This window comes from Euleptes europaea, chromosome 4 (assembly GCF_029931775.1).
Source record: "Euleptes europaea isolate rEulEur1 chromosome 4, rEulEur1.hap1, whole genome shotgun sequence".
Taxonomy (NCBI): Eukaryota; Metazoa; Chordata; class Lepidosauria; order Squamata; family Sphaerodactylidae; genus Euleptes; species Euleptes europaea.
This window is the reverse complement of record NC_079315.1, coordinates 83838661-83861080: the sequence shown is the minus strand read 5'-3', so window position 1 is coordinate 83861080 and position 22420 is coordinate 83838661. Positions and strand designations below refer to the sequence as shown.

The following is a 22420-nucleotide window of genomic DNA, read 5'->3' as shown; positions in this document are numbered from 1 at the left end:
GTTTGGTTTTTAAATTTGCATATTTATTAAGGATATGGTTTCATAAAACATATCTCAATGACTATCTTCCAATGCAGGTTATTCCTTTAAGCCATCTAAATTTCAGTTACTTTTTCCCATATAGGGAGGGGATAGTAAGAAATGTCTAGAACATCTTCACAGAGAATGTGCTGTGGTACTTTAATATTAAATGGGGAACATGCTTTATGATCTTTTGGTACAAGTTGATTATATGTCAAGTTCCCCATAAAAAAATACATTTAGGACAGAAGAGTCTAAAATTAAACGCACAACTAGTTAAGACACACATCTTGAAAGTGAATGGGCCTTTTTATCTAACATTAGCTAGGAACCTTCACTTTTTTTGTGACGAAGGTGAACTAGGATATTAGTGCCACTTTCCATGCTTAGAGCTTGATCATGTATTCTATACTTCATGCATCAGATTCTTGCCAAGCAAGCTAGAAAGCCTCCCCTTCCCACTAACACCTGTCTTTGCGTACCCTGAGTCAGAGGTGTTTTATATCCAGTTTTATATTCAAGCAGGGACTCTCAATTTGGCAGGAATTCCACTACATGTTCTCAAAGAGAAGTAGCCTGACTGCCTGAATGTTCCAGAAGCATATAAACCAAGGCTTAGTTTAACCGTATCTTCTGGTGCCTTAGGGGCAGGCCATCAACTCTGTTCTCTCTGGGTCAGTTTTCTCTGGACTAGCCATGTGGAATGAATAGTTTGCTCTAAGAGTAACTTTAACTGGGTACTTTGCTTAAATAATACAACCAAATACCAGGATTGTGCAATTGGAGAGTCATAAATTACCATGATGCTATTGCAATTGCTCATTGTCTTGTGCTTTTGTCTTTCTCCACTTCCTCCTGTTCTGTATCTTGAACAAGGCAATAAACCTTGCTGGTTAAGTATTTGTCTCCCTTTTATCTTTCTCTTTTCTAATCTCCGTTTTGCCATATAGGAATCCATGTATACAACAGACTAAAAGATCCCATTTTGACCCAGAACTCTTGTTCTTTATTCTCCATGTGTAGGATGCTCTACATGTGGTAAACTTGACACAAGAATGATTTGGGTAAAATTACTAGTTCAGGCCATTTTGGTAGACATAAGATGTAGCCACATCTAGCTTTAGACTTAATATGGCCTTTACAGAAGGCTAACAGAAAAAGCGTTTTATTACTAATTAAAATCCAAATTATTTATTTTATACCTTGCCTTTCTCCCCAGTGGGGACCCAGAACAGCTTACATCATTCTCCTCTTGTCCACCTTATCCTCACAACCCTGTAAGGTAGGTTAGGCTGAGTGAGTATGGCTGACCCAAGGTCACCCAGCAAGCTCCCATGGCACAAGTGAGGATTTGAACCAGGGTCTCCCATATCCTAGTCCGACTCTTAACCACTACACCTCAATGGCCACTGGCAAATAAGCAGCAATACTACTGAAATAAATTAGTCAATTTATAAAAGAAGCTGTTTATTACAATAACAATAGGAGAACTGTGCAATGAGTTGTAAGAATCTAAATTCCTCTAAAGTGTTCAAGATTTCATCTGCATGGACAGTTGCTGTTATTCTATGAAGTCATCATCTGTCCATTCATCCTAGAGAAAGAATCAAGTTAGCAAACAGATGCACACACAAGGTTATTCTCATCTTAAGTATTCAAAATCACAATATCCCTTGGGTTTGATCCAGTGAGTCCCTTCTTCAGGAGCCTTCTTCCAAGATACTTTGAAGATGTAACCCTTTTCTTTTTATTAAGTAGGGTTTCTCTAGCAGGCTACCAAATAATTTGCTAGAAAAGGTGAGGGAGTGTGGCAAACCACACTCTAGATGTATCTAGAATCAAAACCTGCCTGTTAGGATGTTCTATTTTTAAAAGTTTAATGTATAATCATATGTAACCAAAGTATCAATTTTAATTAAAGCAAGCCTAAATACAAAAAAAGGGTACTTCAGTATTTTATAAAAACACACAGAGGCAAAGTAAACAACTTGTATGGAGATGAACCCATTCCAGGCAGTTTGGTTCATTTGCTGTAGCCGGCACAGTTGGTCAAGGGATGTGAACTTAGGCGGACAAGGGAAAGTGTGTTCAAACCTACTGACCTCATCCATTTTCGATTTCTTTGTAAAGTATTCATCCTCTTCATAGCCCTTCCTCTTCTTCCTAACACCAACCCCCCCAACACAAAATAGTTAGTGAACATGTTAAGTCTTCAGTGCCACTGTTTCTTCTTCCATTTCTTTCAGTTCTACAATCCCTTTAGGCCTACTGACAACCAGACAAGGACTGCGGAGACCTGGATTCAAAAATCCCATTCCACCAGAAAGCTCACTGGCTGACTGTGTGCCTGTCATTTCTCTTCCAGCCTAACCTATCTCACAGGGTTATTATGGGGATAAAATGAGGGGAGGACGATGTACGCTGCTCTGAACTTGTTGAAGGAAGGGCAGGATAAAAATGTGACAGAAATCCTATGAAGAAAAAAAAGGAAGTTCCACTTACATTTGAAATTAATGGCCTCTGCAGCTGTGTTCAGATAATAAATCTGAGGCTGTTCACGATGAGTATGAATCTGGTTTATTATTGGGTACTTACACGCCTTCTTCAGTTAACTACTTCCCATTCCAATGTAATTCCAAACTATAGATCTTATGAGGATGTTTCAACAAACTAGAGCTTGTTTTTTCCCAGGAGTTTGGATTCTAAGCCACACTTTAATCCTGGTTTAAAATACCAGTTCCTGGGAAAGAAGCAAACTCCAATTTGTTGAAGCTCCCACATTCGGAGATCACAAACTGAAATTACACAGTCATCAGTGCTCTGCATATAAGGAGATCAGGAAGGGAAGGAATATGCAAGCTGGCCAATAAACCATTTTCATGCTCATCACAGCTAAACTACAGATTGTTCATGACTCCTGAACAGTGCTTTAATTTCAATTCTACAGTCCCCTTGGAATTATTCTTTGAAATAACTGCTTATATCCTATCATCTGTTTTTGATCACAGAAGAGCTCTTCTATCACCGAAAGATAGGAAAGGTGAATTCCACCACTTTCTGCAGACCCCCACATTGCCCTGTCCATATGGCTTGGAGGTCACACAGAGATCAAGAAAGAGGACCTTCATGTGGGTGACAAATTGACAAATTCAAATTTGGACATTAAGTTGCAGGTGGTCTTGACAAACAGCCTGTGATATTTTGAGGGTTTGTCCCTCAAGGAGGTCCTCTGGCTTCCAAAATAAGATGGTCGTGAGAAACAGTTTGTGATCCAACCGGTGCCTGCTCCCACAACAGAAATGCTGACCAGCCAATTTTTAGTCTCACTGAACCTCAAGATTTACAAAGGAGTTTGTTGAGGGTTGGGGGCTTTTGCAAGAATAAGCAAAAACCAGTCAACTGCCATAAATGGAGACAAAGCAAGCTTGTGAGAGATGACCACCAGGGAAACTTCTATAAAAGTCAAGTCCCCAAAAATCAGTGGAGGAGACCAACAGCAAGATCAGAGGCGACAGTCAATTATCAAAACTCCCGCCTCATAACAAGGAGCAGCTTCCAGTCAGATTCGGCCACCTGACCAACTGAGCTTGTGTTGCTGAATGGGAAGAAGAGTTGGTTTTTATATGCCGATTTTCTCTACCTTTTCAGGAGAATCAAACTGGCTCACAATCAATCTCCTTCCCTTCCTCTCCCCACAACAGACACCTTGTGAGGCTGAGAGAGCTCTAAGAGAACTGTGACTAGCCCAAGGTCACCCAGCTAGCTTTATGTACAGGAGTGGGGCTGATAAATCTAGATACTTGGTCTCACCTGCAGCTTATTTTTATCATCTTGAGTTTATTAATTATAGGAAGGCCTTTACCCTTGCCAGATGCCAGGCCCTACCATTGGCTGTTTTAGAAGGGAAATCTTATATTCCTAGATCAGAGAGGTTATGTCCATGTGGAACAGGGGACATTGAAACCATCGAACATGCACTGATATGTTGCCCATTCTACCACGAAGTTAGATCAAAGCTTATTTCCCCCCTACTTGGTAAATCCCCTGATGAGTCAGTTAAGCTTTTGGCAAAGAAGCTCCTATTAGGAGAAGACCCTCAGCATACGCTCCAGACTGCCAAGTTCTGTGCTGTTGCTATTAAAATACGCAGAGCTTTATTAGAGAATGATTGTTAGAATATTTTAAAATTTTATCAATTTTAATATGATAATTTTAACCAGGGGTTGTTTTTATTGACCTTACACCTTTTCATGCACAGTGTTTCTGTGGTGCAAAACTTGTGTCTAGAAATTTTGATGTGTTGGCACATGATTGGTCAGTCGACCGTATTAATAAACTTTACAGGAGTGGGGAAACCAGATTAGAGTCCTCTGCTCATGTGGAGGAGTGGGGAATCAAACCCGGTTCTCTAGATTAGAGTCCACTGCTCCTGACCACACCACACTGGAACTTAGCAATAAGATGCTTAAGATGTAACCCTGCTGATTTAATTTTTTTCTCTAATTAGCAAAGTGCTGCAATCTCTGGGTTCCTGCTTCAACAATCCGTTCCCTCAAAGGCAGGAGCCTGATCTTGGGATACAATTAATAATTTACTGGCAAGAACGAATTAGCTTTTAAAAATAATTTCCCTTACAAAGTTCAGTGAGAACCAGCACGATGCAGGGGCAAGAACATCCCACTCGATGAACTCATCTCCACTAGCAGATCGTGTAGTTTACAGTACACTGTTTCCATAGGCACCCTCTCAGGTACAGACAATACCATAATGTTAGTTCTTGAAAGAGACCTTGGCCTCAAACCTCTGATAAAAAAAAGACTAAATCATAAAATTTTGCACTGCGTTTTTTATCAGACCTATGTACAAGTCAAATTTAAAGACTTCAGAGATAACTGCTGGCGCTTACACAAGACGTCTTTTGCCATAAATCATGTTGTGAAGCTACCATACAGTTTTAAAGGTATGCTTACGTGTTTGTGTTGAGAGCAAGTTCCGGGCTATGACATTTCTCTAGCTTCTGCTTCAGAACAGCAACTTCTTCTGGATGTGGCGGCTCATATTTCTTTACCAGATTTTTCATGCCTGAAGAATAATGGTTATTTGTTTAAAACATTTAAAGACCACCTCTCCCCTAATCCTCCACAGCAGTGCACAGGTAATTAAGAATTACATGAAACCACAAATGCTAAAAGGCACAATTGCACAGATACAATTAGATCAAAGACATATGTAACAACATCTGTTTGTAAGAAATTTAAAAATGTTACAGACAAGAAACAATAAGATCTTTACAAAATGGTATAGAGATGTACAAATATATCACAGTTCCATAGACCAAAGCTTCTTAAACTGTGGGTCGCAACCCCATATGGGGTCATGTAACTGAATGCAGGAGTTGTGAAAATTTTTATTTATTATCAGTAAATGTTTGATTTGGTTTTTTTAATTATTTTATTAACAGATATAAATACAATCACAATCACCAACACAAGAACACACACAAAAAAGAGGGGGAAAACTTCATCATCAAAACAATAATTACCACAAAAAGAGAAAGAAAACACAAAAAAGGAAAAATAACAAAAATAACAATTAGAGTGCTATTGGTCGAGGGCTTAATATTTGTTGCAAGTTCGTGTGTGTGTGTGTGTGTGTGTGTGTGTATACACACACATTTCTTTTAATTACAGGTTAATGTTTGATTTGTATACCTATTTTATATACCCGGGGTCGGGTAAAAATTTCTAAGGCAAAAAGGGGTCGCAATTGTAAAAAGTTTAAGAAGCCCTGCCATAAACCTACGGAACTCTTTCAGGTGTAATCAGGGGCCTACTGGGTTCTGCTTAACAGGAGGTGGTCTGTTCTGCTAGTTGCTAAGCACTTTGGGGATAAAATCCCTCGCACTATTCCGACTTGGACTCTACATTAGCAGCAACAGGATCGGATGGTCCCAGGGTGCTGATTTGTCAAGTTGCGTGGAATACATTTCAGCTTGTGCAGTCTGAGGATGTGGACAGGATTTGAGACCTACCACCTGTTTGTATGACCCGTGCCCCTCCTGGCTGTTTAACCTGCCTGGGTCTGGGAGAAGGTAAACACCTCGCTGAGAGATGGGGTGGTCACTCCTGCCTTGAAGTGGGCAGTGGTGCGTCCATTCCTAAAGAGACCTACTCTGGACCAAGGAGAGTTGAATAATTACTGTCCAGACTCAAATGAACCATTCTCAAGCAAGTGGTGGCTGGCCAACTTCAGAGAATCCTGAATTAAGTGGATTGTTTAGATCCCTTCCAAGATCCATTCCAATCTGGTTTCAGCCCTGGTTATGGAAACAGTCTTGGTCACCCTGGTGGATGACATGCGTTGGGAGATAGATGGGGGAGTGCTATCCTGTTAATTCTCCTGGGCCTCTCAGTGGCTTTTGATACAATTGATCATGGTATCCTTCTGGATCGCCTTTTGGGACAGGGAGGCACTGTTCGATGGTGGTTCCAGTCCTACCCTGAAAGTAGGTTTCAGAGTGTGGGGCTGGGGGATTGCTGCTCTGCCCCTTGGCCTAAAGGGTTCTCCAAGATTCCATCTTGTCCCCCATGCTTTTCAACATCTATGTAAAGCTGCTGGGAGAGGTCATCTGGAAAGCTGGCCTGAGCTGTCACCAGTATGCAAATGACACTCTATCTCACACTATCAGCAGATCCCATGGAGGCTCCAGTGAATCTGGAGGCAGTTTTGGAATGGATGAGGGCTAACAAACTAAAACTTAATCCTGACAAAACGAAGATGCTACTAGTAGGGGGAAGGTCAGACCCAAGGAATGGATTACCCCCTATTCTCGAGGGGGTGGCACTCCCCTTAAAGGAGCAGGTTCATAGCTTGGGGGTGCTCCTGGACCTGGGCCTCCTGTTGGATAAACAAGTGGCAGAAATAGCCAGGAGTGCCTTTCAGCAGCTTCAGTTGATGAGCCGGTTGCAGCCATTCCTGGGTAGAAAAGATCTTGCCACTGTGGTGCATGCCCTAGTGATATCTAGGTTTGATTACTGCAATGCACTGTACTTGGGGCTGCCCTTGAAGACTGTCCTGATGCTGAAGTTGGTACAGAATGCTGCAGCCAGAATGTTGATTGGAGTGGGTTGTAGGGACAATATCACTCCGGTCTTGTTCCAGCTACACTGGCTTTCAGTTTGTTTCCAGGATCAATTCAAGGTGCTGGTATTGACCTTTAAAGCCCTGCACAGCCTAGAACCAACATAGTTGAAGGACTACCTTCTCCCATACGAATCTACCCACTCACTTTAGTCATCCTCAAGGGCCCTTTTTCGGTTGCTCCGGGAATCTGAAGCTAGACAGGTGGCAACCCAAGAAAGGGCCTTCTCTGTTGTGGCACCAAAATGTAGGAACTCTCTTCCCAGGGAAATTTGTCTATCTCCCTCTATTGGTGTCTTTCACCAGCAGGAGAAGACTTTTTTGTTTTGCTTGGCATATATCCTGTAATTTTTGTTTGTTTAAGCATTTTTTGTTGAACTTTACAATTCTAATTGTATTTTTAATTGTTTAAATGTTTTAATGTTTTTTTTTGTTCACCACCTCATGGACCCTGATTGGTTGGAAAGGCAGCATTAAAATATTTTAAATAAATAAAACAAACAACTCACAGGCATCCATTTACTTAGCTGCTCCAAGGAGGTTTCGCTATCCAACTTGCAAAAGCTGATGACATTTAGAAATGAGCTTTGGAATTGTAAATATTATTGAAGAAGTGCAGTGGCTATGTAATTAGATAAAACTTTCCCAGCAATTCTAGCGCCATTAAAGAAATTAAGTTTTATTTGGAAATCTTCATGGTATTTCCTGCTAAGCTATTCTTTTTCTCAGACAAATTAAGGGGGCGGGGAATCTCCAGGCTGCTTTCAAAGGGTTCCATAAACAAAGATGTGGCTTAAAATTTGCCACATAACACTCTTCTTCGCCCTTCACGGAGGCCAAGATTACATGTGTAAGGCTCTTAGCTGTCATCTTGCATCAGAGGATTTATTCTAAGCGGTGTCAAGACACAAGCGTGAGCACAAAGTGAAAGAACTTCTTCCACACTGATTGTTCGCATTATGATTTTGGATTTCCTTGAGGCTAACGGAGAATGCAGAGTTAGCAAGGCTGTCCCAGGGAAACTGTCAAGACACAACGAGCACATTTTGCATATCAAACCATCAAAATATAAATCAACTGAAGGCTGTGTTGTCTTTGATGCAAGTACAAAAGCAGTGTCAGGGACAGACTAGTAAATAGCATTCTACTGCAAAACGGTGTAATCGTTTCGATATTTTTTGCATGTGTCCTGGCCTACAGGTTGAAGGTTATGAAGTAATGCTATGAGGCTGGGGACAGGGATAAGGGGAGAGGTGAAGAGTCATATCTCCTTTTTACTTCTTCATGGTGCTAAAAACATTTTTTTCTTGAACTTCTATGTTTGCATCATCGAGAAATCAGGTCTCACCTACCCAGGAAGATAGCAACAATGCTGGAAAGAGAATAGCAATCGTAGTGAACAAAATAATCACACACCCATTCCCTTTGTGTATCAGTTTGCTGGCTATTTTTATAACTGCTGCCCCACCACTTGGCTCAGCCATGCCCTAAGAGTGGCTGACAACATTATGTAGTGAAATACTTATGTATTTTATGATTGAGGCCATTGATCATGTTCTGTTATTTAGTGACGAATGGTCTTCATTGTGAGAACTTTGGATTTCCCCCATTTTGAGCCAGTACCAACTTAGCATTGAGCATCACGTACTTTCCTTTTTGTTGGTTGATGTTAGTCTTGCAGTTATGCTATCAGTGGCCAAATTCTTGTCTATTATAGAATCACAGAGTTGGAAGGGGCCATACAGGCCATCTAGTCCAACCTCCTGCTTAATGTAAGATCAGCCTACAGCATCCCTGACGAGTGTTTGTTCAGCCTCTGCTAAAAGACTGCCAGTGAGGGGGAGCTCACCACCTCCCTAAGTAGCTGATTCCACTGTTAAACAACTCTTACTGTAAAAAAAAAACAATTCCTAATATCCAGCTGGTACCTTTCCACCTGCAACTGAAACCCATTATTGCGAGTCCTATCTTCTGCTGCCAACAGGAACAGCTCCCTGCCCTCCTCTAATGCCCTTCATATAGTTAAAATGCTCTCATCAAGTGCTCTCGTCCCTCCATTTTTTTTTTACTGTACATCAAGCTTGATGATGAGTTCTGAAGAAGTCAAAAGCTTAGTGTGAGGGTACATAGGATAACCACATAAAAGGTTGACATGGAAGGAACAGAATAAAATTGATAAATGGAGACAAACAGCGCAAGATTCAACAAAACCAGTTTTAGGCCCAAATCAGTTTGAAAAAGCATCCAGTGGTCCTGAATACCTGCTGGAATGTCTTAACTAGTTTCCTGAACTTTGTTGCAAGCCTCCCTCAGTCAAGAACCGTTCATACCCACCCGAAGAGTTAACTAGGAGATACAATGTTGTGCTATGAATATTAACTCTGGTCTAAAGAAAGCGAGGAAGAAGATCTATCTAGGCCAACAACACACACTTCAGTGAAGGAAACAAGAAGTATGGGGCTGCCCCTAATGGTCTTTTAGCAACCATCGTTAAAAGAGGCAGAGAAGACTGCTCTCATGACTCTTTTCATGGCACAGAGAGGAAAGGGAATAGATCGACTCACAGGTCAACAATGAAAAACAGGTGAATTCATGAACTGATCAAACTTTCTGAAGATGACACAAAAATGTTTCAGAGAATGCGGAGCCAAAATCCGTTCCCCCTCCTCCATCAACACCACACTGCAATCGGCTATTTTTTTCACCCACTTTAGTAAAGTTTGCAGTTGGGTAGATAATCCCCAGGTTTTGGTACCCAGTAAACCCGAATCCCAAAATTACCGAAATGGCTAATTTCGGGTTTATTTTCAGTTCGGGTTTATCGATATGCACAACCCTATTCACAACCCAAGATGGCAACCTACACATACCTTTAAAAAACCAATCAGGTCTCACAAAAAATTAATACAGCACACACACACGCACACACAATTGTACACCTTTTACCGAACTGAAGAGGTGAGCTGTGGCTCATGAAAGCTCATACCCTGCCAGAAATTTTGTTAGTCTTTAAGGTGCTACTGGACTCTTGCTCTTTTCTGTTTTAGTAACTTCAGTCACTTAAAGATTGTTCCCCTTTGTGGAGAAATTAGCAGCCAACCATTTTCTGCTGGTCTAAACTGAAGAATCACAGTAATGGTACAAACGTGTCTACAGATCACAGAAGCAACCTCTAGCTGAGAGTTCAATTTTCCACGGCAGGTACCTTTTGTAAGACACACCTGCTCTCCGCTTGAGCTTGGTATTGCACAGGACAAGTGTACATAATCCTTGTTGGCTTCTGCAAATCAATGGGCTGGATCCAGACAGCTTTCACTCAGTCTTGCCCAATTCCCCTCCTCACCTCCTCCCTACAGCCCACATGGCTTTTGACCATGCAGGTCACAGGATCCTCAGCATAACCTGTTTAGGTGGTCAAAGAAAACTCCTTCCTTTATCACCAGGAGGAAACCTGCCTGGATGCAACCCATTCCTACTATTTTTATTAGCTGTCAGAATCAGTGAAACACTCTTTTGTTCCTTCCAGGTTTTGAGAGGAGAGCCTGGCTGACTACAAAAAAGGCCTACCACTGCACTATACATTGTGCTGTGCTCTTGTCATTTTATGTCCTACGTGGGGCAGAGAAGACAAAAACAAGTCAAGACAACAGTTCAGGATTCTTTTATCATCCACCAGATACAAGTTTGTTATTACAGGTGTCCTAGTAATCACTTAGGAAACAAACGAGTAATGCTGCAGCTATACGTTGGGAGGGGAGGCACTGTTTTCTTTCAAATGGCGATCAAGACTTTGCAAAGCCTTCTGTGATATGCAGCACAGTATAAACTAAATCTGTACACACCGTCTCCTTCTCAAGTGGCTTTACTTACATTTCATGCCATCCAGTAACTGGGAGAGGGAAGCTTTGTTCTCTTTCAGCATTAGACATTCTGACAAGTAACTGTCAAAAGATTGTGAAAATTAGATTCCACGACTACTGTTTGGATGCAACAACAGCTATAAGCAGCATTTAAATTAACACACACGCCAAACAGAGAATTACATTTTAGCTCACGCTTCATGTTATGTGACGGAAAGCAGGTTTTCAGCATCTTAAAACAAATGTGGTATTTGAAAGAAGAACAAAACTCAGTCAATAATAGCATTTAAAAGCTAATCTAATCATGAACTTCATCCTTTACAGAAATGACTTTTCAAACATTGACATCCCTCAGGCATGAAAGATAATGTTCAAAAAGCAGAACAATTGAATTATTACATATGAACATAAGAAAAGCCATGCTGGATCAGACCAAGGTACATCAAGTCCAGCTGTCTGTTCACACAGTGGCCAGCCAGGTGACTCTAGGAAACCCACAAACAAGACAACTGCAGCAGCATTATCCTGCCTGTGTTCCACAGCACCTAATAGGTATACTCCTCTGATCCTGGAGAGAATAGGCATGCATCATAACTAGTATCCACTTTGACTAGTAGCCATGAATAGCCCTCTCCTCCACGAACATGTCCACTCCCCTCTTAAAGCCTTCCAAGTTGGCAGCCATCACCACATCCTGGGGCAGGGAGTTCCATGATTTAACTATGTGTTGTGTGAAGAAGTACTTCCTTTTATCAGTTTTGAATCTGTCACCTCCAGCTTCAGCAGATGACCCCGCATTCTAATATTATGAGGGAGAAACGCTTCTTCCTGTCCACTCTCTCCATAACATGCATAATTTTATAACCTCTATCATATCTACCCTAAACTGCCTAAACACTCCTAAACGTTTTAACAGCTCCTCATAGGGCAGTTGCTCTAGCCCCCTGATCATTTTGGTTGCTCTTTTCTGCACCTTCTCAAGCTCCGCAATACTGTATATAGTATTCCAAGTGTGGTCTCACCACAGATTTGTGCAAGGGCAGTATGATAGCACCAGTTGTATTCTTGATTCCTTGTCTAATTATGGCCAGCATGGAATTTGCCTTTTTCACAGCAGCTGCCCACTGCGTGGACGTCTTCATCAAGCTATCCACTACCACTTGGTCTGTCACTGCCAGCACAGATTCCATCAGTGTATACGTGAACTTGGGATTTTTTGCTCCAATATGCATCACTTTTTACTTGCTCACATTGAAACTCATTTGCAATTTTAATGCCCATTCCTCCAGTTTGAAGAGATGCTTTTGGAGCTCTTCAGTCTGTTTTTGCTTTCACCACCCTTAATAATTTGTTGTCATCTGCAAACCTGGCCACCTTGCTGTTCACCCTCAACTCCAGGTCATTGGTGAAAAGGTTGAAAAGCACCAGTCCCAACACAGATCCCTAAGAACCCCACTGTTCACACCCCTCCACTGTGAGAACTGACCACTGATTCCTACTCTCTGCTTCCTATTTTTCAGCCAGCTCTCAATCCATAAGAGGACTTGTCCTCTTATCCCATGATTATGAAATTTGCTTAGCAGTCTTTGGTGGCGGACTTTGTCAAAAGCCTTTTGGAAATCCAAATACACAATATCCACAGGCACATTCCTGTCCACATGCTTATTCTTTCAAAAAACTCTAATAGGTTAGTGAGGCAGGACCTACCTTTACAGAAGCCACGTTGGGTTTTGCTCAGCAGCCTTTGCCCTTCTATATGCTTGACAATTCTATCTTTAATAATGCTTTCCATCAATTTACCTGGAACAGACGTTAAGCTAACTGGCCTGTAATTTCCTGGATCCCCCCCTCCCAAACCTTTTTTAGACATGGGCGTTACATTGTCCATCCTCCAGTCCTCTGGTACAGAGGCTGGAAAATGTAATGTAGAAACATTAACTGATTGTGATAGACATTAATAAATATGTGTGGCTATCATTTTAAAGGCAACTGACATTCAGTTCCAACACATGCAACTGTTCTTTTCTGAACAGAGTCACATACAGAGTCACATACACAGGCCCTAAGCAGTCAGCCAAAATGACCAGCCACGTATGAATCTGTGTGCTTGAAGAACAATTAGTGATAAGCAATTCTGTTCTCCGTGCTGCAACCAAGTGTTATTGGCGCAGTATATGCACCCTTCCATATTCTTTTCATTTATAGAATAATTATGCAAGGATCAAAAACCCTACTAACTAAAGCATCCAAAATATTATCTACCTTTCCATACTGATCCCTGCCCTGGACGCACTAGACAGAATAGCAGTGAGAGCTATCTGAGAAGGTGTATATAGAAGGGAGGCATCTGTCAAAGCTACCCGATTAAGAAAGTCATCAGCGGTTTTCCTTAGTGTCTCAGGATTCTCAAGCAATGGATAACGAGTCTAGAAAAAAATGAAAAAAAGGTTTGAGCTTCAGATGCTGCTAGAACTTTCATAATTCCCCTGTTCAGGATAAGATTCAAATGAATATTAACTTTTTAAAAAGAAAAAAAGAAAAACAAACTTCCTTATTTGTAACAAATGGGAGTCCAAAGATAATCTGTCTATTCCCGGAAAGTCCAATCTGTATCATCTATAACATGATATTCCAATCTGATTGTTTTCTTCTTTTCTTTTGATTCTTTCTATACTATGTCTACTATACTATAGGCAATTATTTTGAATTGTAAACCGCCTTTAATGAAGTAACAGAAAGGCGGCATATAAAAGGTACATAAATATGAGCAACATCTGGAATGCCCATCATCAAGGTTTTACGAACTGGTCAGACAACAGTTCCAAACAATCATCATCATAAGATGATGAGACAAGATTAATAAAACCAGCCTTCATACTTTTATGTTTTCAAAATATCAGTTAAAACATTTAACATGCTATCTGGTGCCAAGCCACCACAACTCCTGCTGTACACAGAGCTTAACATGCCAAGACCCCCCTGAGGTGGCAGCGAGTTATTCCAACAAAGGGCTACAGCAACTTCTTGCCCCATGAAGTTCCCCTCCCAAAAGCACAGCACAGCTAATTATACATTGGGGTTAGGGTTGCCAGATCCCTCTTCGCCACTGGTGGGAGATTTTTGGGGTGGAGCCTGAGGGGGGCGTGGTTTGGGGAGGGGCTTCAGTGCCATAGAGTTCAATTTGCATCAAAAAGATACATTTCTTAAGCAACGATAATTTAAGTTACCTTCAAATCAATCAAGAAGCCTTCAAATGGCCTGTAAGGGTTGTGCACTATAAGATGGAAATTCAGCTGCTGAATAAGTAGCAATTCATATTCCAAGATCTGTTCCAAGGCCTTTTCCTGGCCTATTGGGCTTTCACGAAGGTTACCAACAAACTGTGCACTGGACACGTTAAACTCATCAACTTTACATGCCAAAAATGCACAAGTTAACCTTAAAAAAAGCACACACACACACACACACTTGATTCTTGTGTCTATTATACAGCAATTTATATACACACAGACAAAAATAAAAAGCATTTACAACTCATTCACATATATCCTGAAAGGGGGGGGGGAGAATATCTAACCTAAAGATAATCTGTTAATTGTTGGGCTTTTATTGAATTATTTCACAATTGTAAATGTTTTTAATTGTTCAAGTGTTTTAATGTTTTATGCGCACCACCTTGGGGACCCTGATCGTGTGGAAAGGCGACATAAAATATTTTAAATGAATAAATACATTTTAAACATCCTGTAGCTTTTCTGTTGTAGTGTTTTGAAAGCTGGACTCAAATCCTTGTTAAGCAAAGAAACCGTCCTTATGCCAGTCACTTTCTCTCGGCCTAGCCAACTTCACAGGCTTGTTGAGGACAAAATGTTGTGGGAGGAGCCACATACATCACCCAAGCTAAAATGTGACAGATTTTAAAACTTGCAGATTAGTATTAGCTAACGAAGGGAATCAGTTACTCACATAATCACACGAGGATGATACTCCATCACTGAGTTGTTGAGGTAAAAACGTTTGAAGTACATGCAAGCTGATCCCTAGAAGGAAACTCAGGTCAGAAAGCCCAGCCATAGCTTAAGAGGAATTATTTGCTAGCATACAGAACACACATAAAGGCATAGTAAAATGTAGGACTATCAGTTCTACACATGAAAAACAGAAGGGCTGTTCACACATTACAGGGACGCATGCACATCTTGGATGTACGTGAATACATGTGTTTGTAATAAAGTCCTAACATATATTCACTTTACAAATGAAACCAGGGACCAATACCTGGATAAATGTGGGGTTTCAATCACACACTCAGCTGTACATGCATTGAATATGACATGTGAATTACTCAATGCACACATAGAAAAATCAAGTGTATACTGTTCACAGGTTGTAGGTTTGCTCAATGTAACTTATGTACAAGTCTGAAGTAATTTAGTATAAGGGCACCTCATTGCCATCAATGATATATTCATATTGCCTCCATAACTTGGTTTCATTTTAGAAGACTATTGACAAGAGCTAGTTTACAAAATGGGCATAGATATTTTAAAAATTATTAAGTGTAATTTTAGAGAATATAAATATAAAGGTAAATGTAGTCTCATGTGCAAGCTCCAGGTAATTACTGACATCACGACACTTACAACACAGACTATGTTTACGGGGTGGTTTGCCATTGCTTTCCCCAGTCGTCTACACTTTGCCCCCAGCAAGCTGGGTACTCATATTATCGACCTTGGAAGGATGGAAGGCTGAGTCAACCTTGAGCCAGTTACCTGAAACCGACTTCCATCAGTATCAAACTCAGGTCATGAACCAAACTGCAGCTTACCTTGGGGCTCCTTACTTACTGTATATAAATATACAGACCTAGAAAATCATTTAATGGGTCCTTGAATGCAGATGCAGTTATCATGGGCAAAATTGCTATTAGAATCTTATTTTTGACATTTTCTCAGAGAATTTTAATAAATGTTACTGCCCTATCTCTGTTCCATTCTCCAGACAAGTACTGTACTCCACACACACAGTATTCCCATTCCAGGATGCCCTTTCCTATAAACTGCTCTGGCTAGACACATTTTTTTATTTTCCTTTTATTAAGTTTGCACTTTTTGGAATACTAGTGAGTACGAGGCATATGGTACATTAAGAAAATTCCTGTTGCTTTTGGCATACTGAGATAGAGGTTTTCAGGAGGTACAGCTTGCAAAGCCAATGGTCCAAACCCAGCACACTTTACACTGAGGAGGCAAATGAAAGATATCTAAGATTTTTGTGCCCAGATTCCTCTTATACTAGGTTTTTTTGTATTTGTGTATTTTAACTGAATGACAAAACAACCTAATTCAGGCCGTGCTATTTCTGCTGAAGGGAAAGACTCTCAAGTCTGCCTCTCAGAGCTTTGAGCAGGACATGTCTTCCATGGAACAGTATGTCTTCCATGGAACAGTATGATACCCCATATTACAGCTCAATTCAGACATGCCCATCTGTACATTCAAAGAGTATAGTGCCAAGCAGTTTTCATGTTTATAGAAAACTTACACGTTGAAGGTTGGCACGAAAAATTAAAGGCTGTATGAACACATAAACATCCATACTAATAGATAATAAATGAAACAGAACTTTCTTTCATGTTTAAGTTGGCAAGTATGTATAGGAGTAGTTCAGAGGCTACATCTATTGCGGGATTTTGGAAATGTGGCAACACTCCTACATAATGCAAGTAACTCACATCCACAGATCAGAACTCACCAGAGTTCCAATATGGATGTCACAGTATAAATCTCCTTACAAGCAAGAGACACAAGTTCTGAGACCACCCCCTCGACACACAAATCCCATATTATACAAATGATATGAAAGTGACCTATTTGTTTCCAATACAAATCCCTCAGCATTTGTTTCCAATGTGAAGACTCATGGATTCCAAGGGTGACCCTATATATCTCGTAATGTCGTCAGGTTACTAAATCCAGTAAGACAAATGAGCTGTTTCTGAAACTTAATTTCTCAACCTGTGGGGTGCCCCTACCCAGGGAGAGATAGCTATCCACAGTCTGTAACTCATCAAGTCTGAAGGAAGCTAAAGCCTCAAGTTGGGAAACTCAGCTTTGCTGCTACTACCTAGGCAATGGTCTGGCTCCCATCTCATCGGGCAGTATCGTATCTCCTGCTCCCCCAGCGTGTCAGGCATCCACTGAGCTGATATGCTGCAACTCTGAATGCTTCATTTTATTTAAGATTTTAAAGATTTTAGTTCTGTGAATATCCTGACAGGGGTGGAGAAGGAAAGTTATGAAAAGGCATTTGTCTGCTGTAAGGAGTTAGCTTGTGTGGCAGGGAACAGGCTTTGTTCCAGAATGAGGGGGGCAGAGACAGTGGGTTCAGTTTTCACAGGAGTCACACCCTCTACCCAGGGAGCCCTTACCACTAGTAGCCCTGATGGGTCATGAAGATACTCTACACATGTTCACAGACAGTATTCTTTACTGTTGCATCACAAGTGCCAGACTTAGCCTGGTCACAAATTATGTCAAGGGAAGCACAAGTGTCTGGAGCAAGGCATGGGAAGATGCCATTTCCACTTGAAGACTGTCTGGCAGGGAAGTGGAGGGGGGAATTGATTGGCCTTTCTGTTACAGGAAGTGGAGTGGAGTGTGTTTCAACTGTGCAGAACATAAACAAGGGAAGTGGCCGTGCACTTTAAAGCAATCAGTTGGTGGAGCTCAGCCTGGCTCAAAAAGGTTGTGCAAGTCTACTCTGGAATCTTTGGACTCCTTAACTGTACCGGTCTAGAGAGAGGCAGCAGTTGCTCGCTTGTGGAGAAAAGGTGCTTTGCACATGCTCAGCAGTATGTCCAGTACTACAGCAAACAGAAATAGTGTCTTTTTTGGAAATAAAATGAACTTAAATTTTTCATTGGCGGGGGGAGATGAGTTTATAAGGGTAAGAGGAATGTTACTAAACACAAAACATTCTTCTACTGCCTCTAAAACATGTGCAAGAGAACCAAATACAAGCAACTTACCACAACAGATCTGGGCATTACTGGCTTGAAGACAGAGCAGAAATCCAGTAATCTTTTTTCATAATATTTACAAATTGTCAACTCTTCACGTGGCTCAAGAATAAATGAGTCATTCTGTTGAACCTTTTGGAAGGACAAAAGGTATCTTAAATCAGAATTACTCACTAAGCACAAGCTGGAATTCTTAAGTGAAATCCTTTAAACGCAAGTTCAAATGTTCGCAAAAAAAATGCGCGTACAAAAACAGATTTAAGGAGCCCCAACAAAACAAGTTTCTAGTGAACAAAGCAGGCAAAACAAAAACAAGGGAAGAGGAAATGAACACGGGATGCAAAGGGATTTGTTTCACAGACCACCAGTTCTTAATATTTAAGGGCAGCTTTTTTCTCCAGCATCTTAGGTGCACAGCAACTCCAAATTAAACTAATAAGAAACATGTTGATAATTAACTTTGGTTTTGAGCACTAGGGAACTAGTGTGGCAGAGTGGCTGCAATTATATATGCAATTTATTGAAAACATTTATTAGCAGCCTTTCTACCTTACAAAGCTCAAGACAGTTACCATATAGATAAAATACATAAAACAGAAGCACATAAAATGCATAAAAACCAATCACTTCTTAGTAAGCCCCACTGAATTCAGTGAGATTTGAACCTTACCTCTTGCACAAATTCACAAATCCACTAGATGGCCTTAGCCAAGCTAGTCTCTCAGCCTGCCAACTTTAATATGGGGATAAAAACACTGACCTGTCACAGTGCTGAGATAAGGCTGTTTAAAAGCCAGCCAAAAATATGAATACAATAATTGCACACTGAGACAATGAATGGGAAGCACTATGAACATCAGGAAACACTAGATGAAGGGTAAGTATAACTGACTGACCATTTTGTGCGCTTACTCCAGTTTAAATCCATTCACTTTGTATGGGTCTGCAAGGTTGCTTTCAAAATGCACTACATTGGCATCTCCATTTCCCCACCAATTAAAACTGGGCACTGAAAACCCCCATATAAACACCAAGTATTAATGTCATTGTTACAGAGTCAAGATACGGGAAATTAATGCTGTCCGAAGCACTGGCTGTCTCCCCATTCTATATGTACGGTATACTGAACCCAACAGAGAACGCAGCCAGGAAGAAACGATTTTGCCTGCAATGTTAAACACATTTAATGGAAAGGGCCAGAGTCCAGTAGCACCTTAAAGACTAACAAAAATATTTTCTGGCAGGGTATGAGCTTTCGTGAGCCACAGCTCACTTCTTCAGATACAGCTAGAATGTGAATCCATCTGTCTTGAAGTAGAGGAGAGTGAATTCAGACAAGCATTAGTATGTAAATATTTCACAGTGGATCTGAAGAAGTGAGCTGTGGCTCACGAAAGCTCATACCCTACCAGAAAATATTTTTGTTAGTCTTTAAGGTCCTACTGGACTCTTGCCCTTTTTGACTTATGTAAATATTAACAGTATGTACATGTGAATAGCAGGCGTGATGGGATTAGGTGTGGTATGCAGAAGTGTCTGTGATGTCCAGGGGAGAGATGGGTGTGGAGAAATCAGCATTGGTAATGAACCATGAATGCAAGGTCTTTATTCAGCCCAGGTAAATACATTGTCTTTAGTTTGAATATCAACTGTAATTCAGCAGTTTCTCTTTCCAATCTCCCTGTGAAATTCCTTTGTAAGAGAACTGCTACTCTTAAATCTGCAACAGAATGTCCTGGAAGGTTGAAATGTCCTCCCACTGGTTTTTGAATATTGTGGTTTCTGATGTCAGACTTAGGTCCATTTAATCTTTAGTCTAAGAGACTGACATGTTTGTCCACTGAATGGAGAGCAGTGCAACCCAAGCATATTTAAAGGTAAAGGTAAAGGTCCCCTGTGCAAACACCGGGTCATTCCTGACCCATGGGGTGACGTCACATCCCAACGTTTCCAAGGCAGACTTTGTTTTAGGGATGGTTTGCCAGTGCCTTCCCCAGTCATCTTCCCTTTACCCCCAGCAAGTTGGGTACTCATTTCACCGACCTCGGAAGGATGGAAGGCTGAGTCAACCTTGAGCCGGCTACCTGAAACCGACTTCCGTTGGGATCAAACTCAGGTCGTGAGCAGAGCTTTGGACTGCAGTACTGCAGCTTAACACTCTGCGCCACGAAGTTAAGTTCCACTCAGTTCAGTGGGGTTTACTCTCTAGCCGCTGTCTACTGTGCGCTCGGCTCCCGAACAAACGGACTTAGGGAGCGACGGTTATCGGTTGCTCATTCATTGACGCAGTCGATGGGAGGGAGGCGGGAGCGCAGGGCAGACGCCCACCCTCCTCCCCGCCCTCCTCCGTTCTCGCGCCCCTCCGGTACCTTCCCATTGGCCACCGCTCTGCACCGGAACCTGCGGTTGGCGTCGGCCCGGCGCCGACTCAGCTCCTCCTCGCTGCGGAAGGTCCAGTGGCGCCTCTGCGTGCTGCTCTGATACATCCCGGCGGCTCCAACGCGCCGCCTCGTCCCGCACTGATGACAACCGCCGCTGCGTCGGCCGCCAGACGGCTCCGCCGTCCCAGCATGCCGTGCGCGGCGCCACCCGAGCATGCGCGGTGGAGGCTGGCGCCGCTCTTCCTCGCAGACGTCACCAAAGTCGGAAGAGTTCGGGAAATGCTAGTTTTCCTCTCAGCTCTGTACTTCCGGCTCCCGAGCGGAAGCCGCCGAATCGCGGAGCGGGGGCATCAGGGCGGTCACCACGCGCGCTCCCCCCTGGGGCCCTGCCTCAAATGTACCCGCACGTGGCTGCACTAAACAGACGCGACCTGCGACGTGGAGCTATTTTTATTTTTTTATTTTAAACATTTATAACATAAAACAAAACAAACAAATGCAATACTAAAAAGAAAATAAGAAGAAAATACAAAAGGGTATCAATTATTATTATCGAATTATCATCATCTAATTATGTAATTATTATTATTATATAATTATTATTATATAATTATATATTATCTAATTGTTACATTCAGGATTACAAAATAATAAAATTGTAAACAGAAAATACCCTTTTGACCCACGTGGGGCTGTTATTGATGTGCAATTACTACAAGAAGAGGAGTATAAAGTAGCGTGAGAAGACAAAACGGAGTCCTGTGTAGGGTTGCCAGGTCCCTCTTCGCCACCGGCGGGAGGTTTTTGGGGCGGAGCCAGAGGAGGGCGGGGTTTGGGGAGGGGCGGGACTTCAATGCCATAGAGTCCAATGGCCACAGCGGCCGTTTTCTCCAGGGGAACTGATCCCTATCGTCTGGAGATCAGTTGTAATAGCAGGAGATCTCCAGCCAGTACCAGGAGGTTGGCAACCCTAGTCCTATGGCCCCTTAAAGACTAACCGATTTGCAGTACAATCATATGCAGAGTTACTCCCAAGTCCCTTGGTTTCGATAGGCTTAGACTGGAGAAATTCTCCATAGAACTGCGCTGTTATTGTGGCATTTCAGGTGTTCATGGACTAGGGTCCTCCACTCCGTGATGTTCATGCATGAAGTGCATCCTCAATGTATGATGTCGGTCCCGTGTGAAATGCAAAAAAGTATAATCTAACATCAAAATGCAACGAAGTGCAAAAGGAAATGTCAGACAATTCTCTGAAAAGCTCTTTTTATATCAGTTGAGGCAGCAAGGTAGACTTCCCCTGACTATGGAAGATCCACTGATTTAGCAATTTGTAATAACCTTTTTTTCCTTTCTGTAAATGTATTGAAATGTATTAGGACAGCAAGGGAATAGCTTGTAGCTGGGCAGGATTAGTGTCTGTGTGCTAGTAATTGGGGCAAGAGTCACGGAGGGTTACAGTGAACCATAACAAGAACTGGGTGAAACTGTTACTATACTGCCGCCTCTCTGTCTGTAATACAATCAGATATGCCCTAAATGTTGATGGGCTGTCATACCTTGAATTTGGATAAATATCCCTTCCTCAGTATGATCGGGACTCAGAGATTTCTGCCCATTAGGGCCTCTGGGTCGCAGCTGCTCCAAATAAATAACTGTTTCTTGAAACAATGGTCTTGGGTCTCTCTCTCTCCCCCCCCCCCGAACCCTCATTTACCGCAACACAGTAAAGTGCAGCGTCAGTTCACAACAGCGATAAAAACGGATAATGCAGTACTGTTAACCTTACCAAGCTAATTTAACCCTTGCTTTGGGATAGAAGGCCTGTATACCATGTCTTTCATAGGGTTGTCAGGTCCAAGTTGGGAAAGTCCTGGATATTTGGGGGTAGAGCCAGGAGGATAATGGGAGGGGGCCCAGCAGAGTGCAGTGTCATACATTCAACTCTCCAAAGCAGCTGTTTTCTCTAGGGGAGCTGATCTATGTTACCTGGA

The 22420-nt window shown here is 41.8% G+C and overlaps 1 protein-coding gene across 1 annotated transcript; it reads right to left on the bottom strand.

The window, feature by feature from the left end:
- Nucleotides 1-1494: 1494 nt before the first annotated feature.
- On the bottom strand, nucleotides 1495-20531 carry CCNH (cyclin H). Its single transcript, XM_056848179.1, has 9 exons — nucleotides 20415-20531; nucleotides 18055-18177; nucleotides 14988-15061; nucleotides 14249-14459; nucleotides 13284-13447; nucleotides 11032-11102; nucleotides 4992-5103; nucleotides 2124-2184; nucleotides 1495-1615 (listed from the first exon to the last, which is right to left on the bottom strand). The coding sequence occupies exons 1-9, from the start codon at nucleotides 20529-20531 to the stop codon at nucleotides 1583-1585; spliced, it is 966 nt and encodes a 321-aa protein (XP_056704157.1). The 3' UTR covers nucleotides 1495-1582.
- Between the last annotated feature and the right edge of the window lie 1889 nt (nucleotides 20532-22420).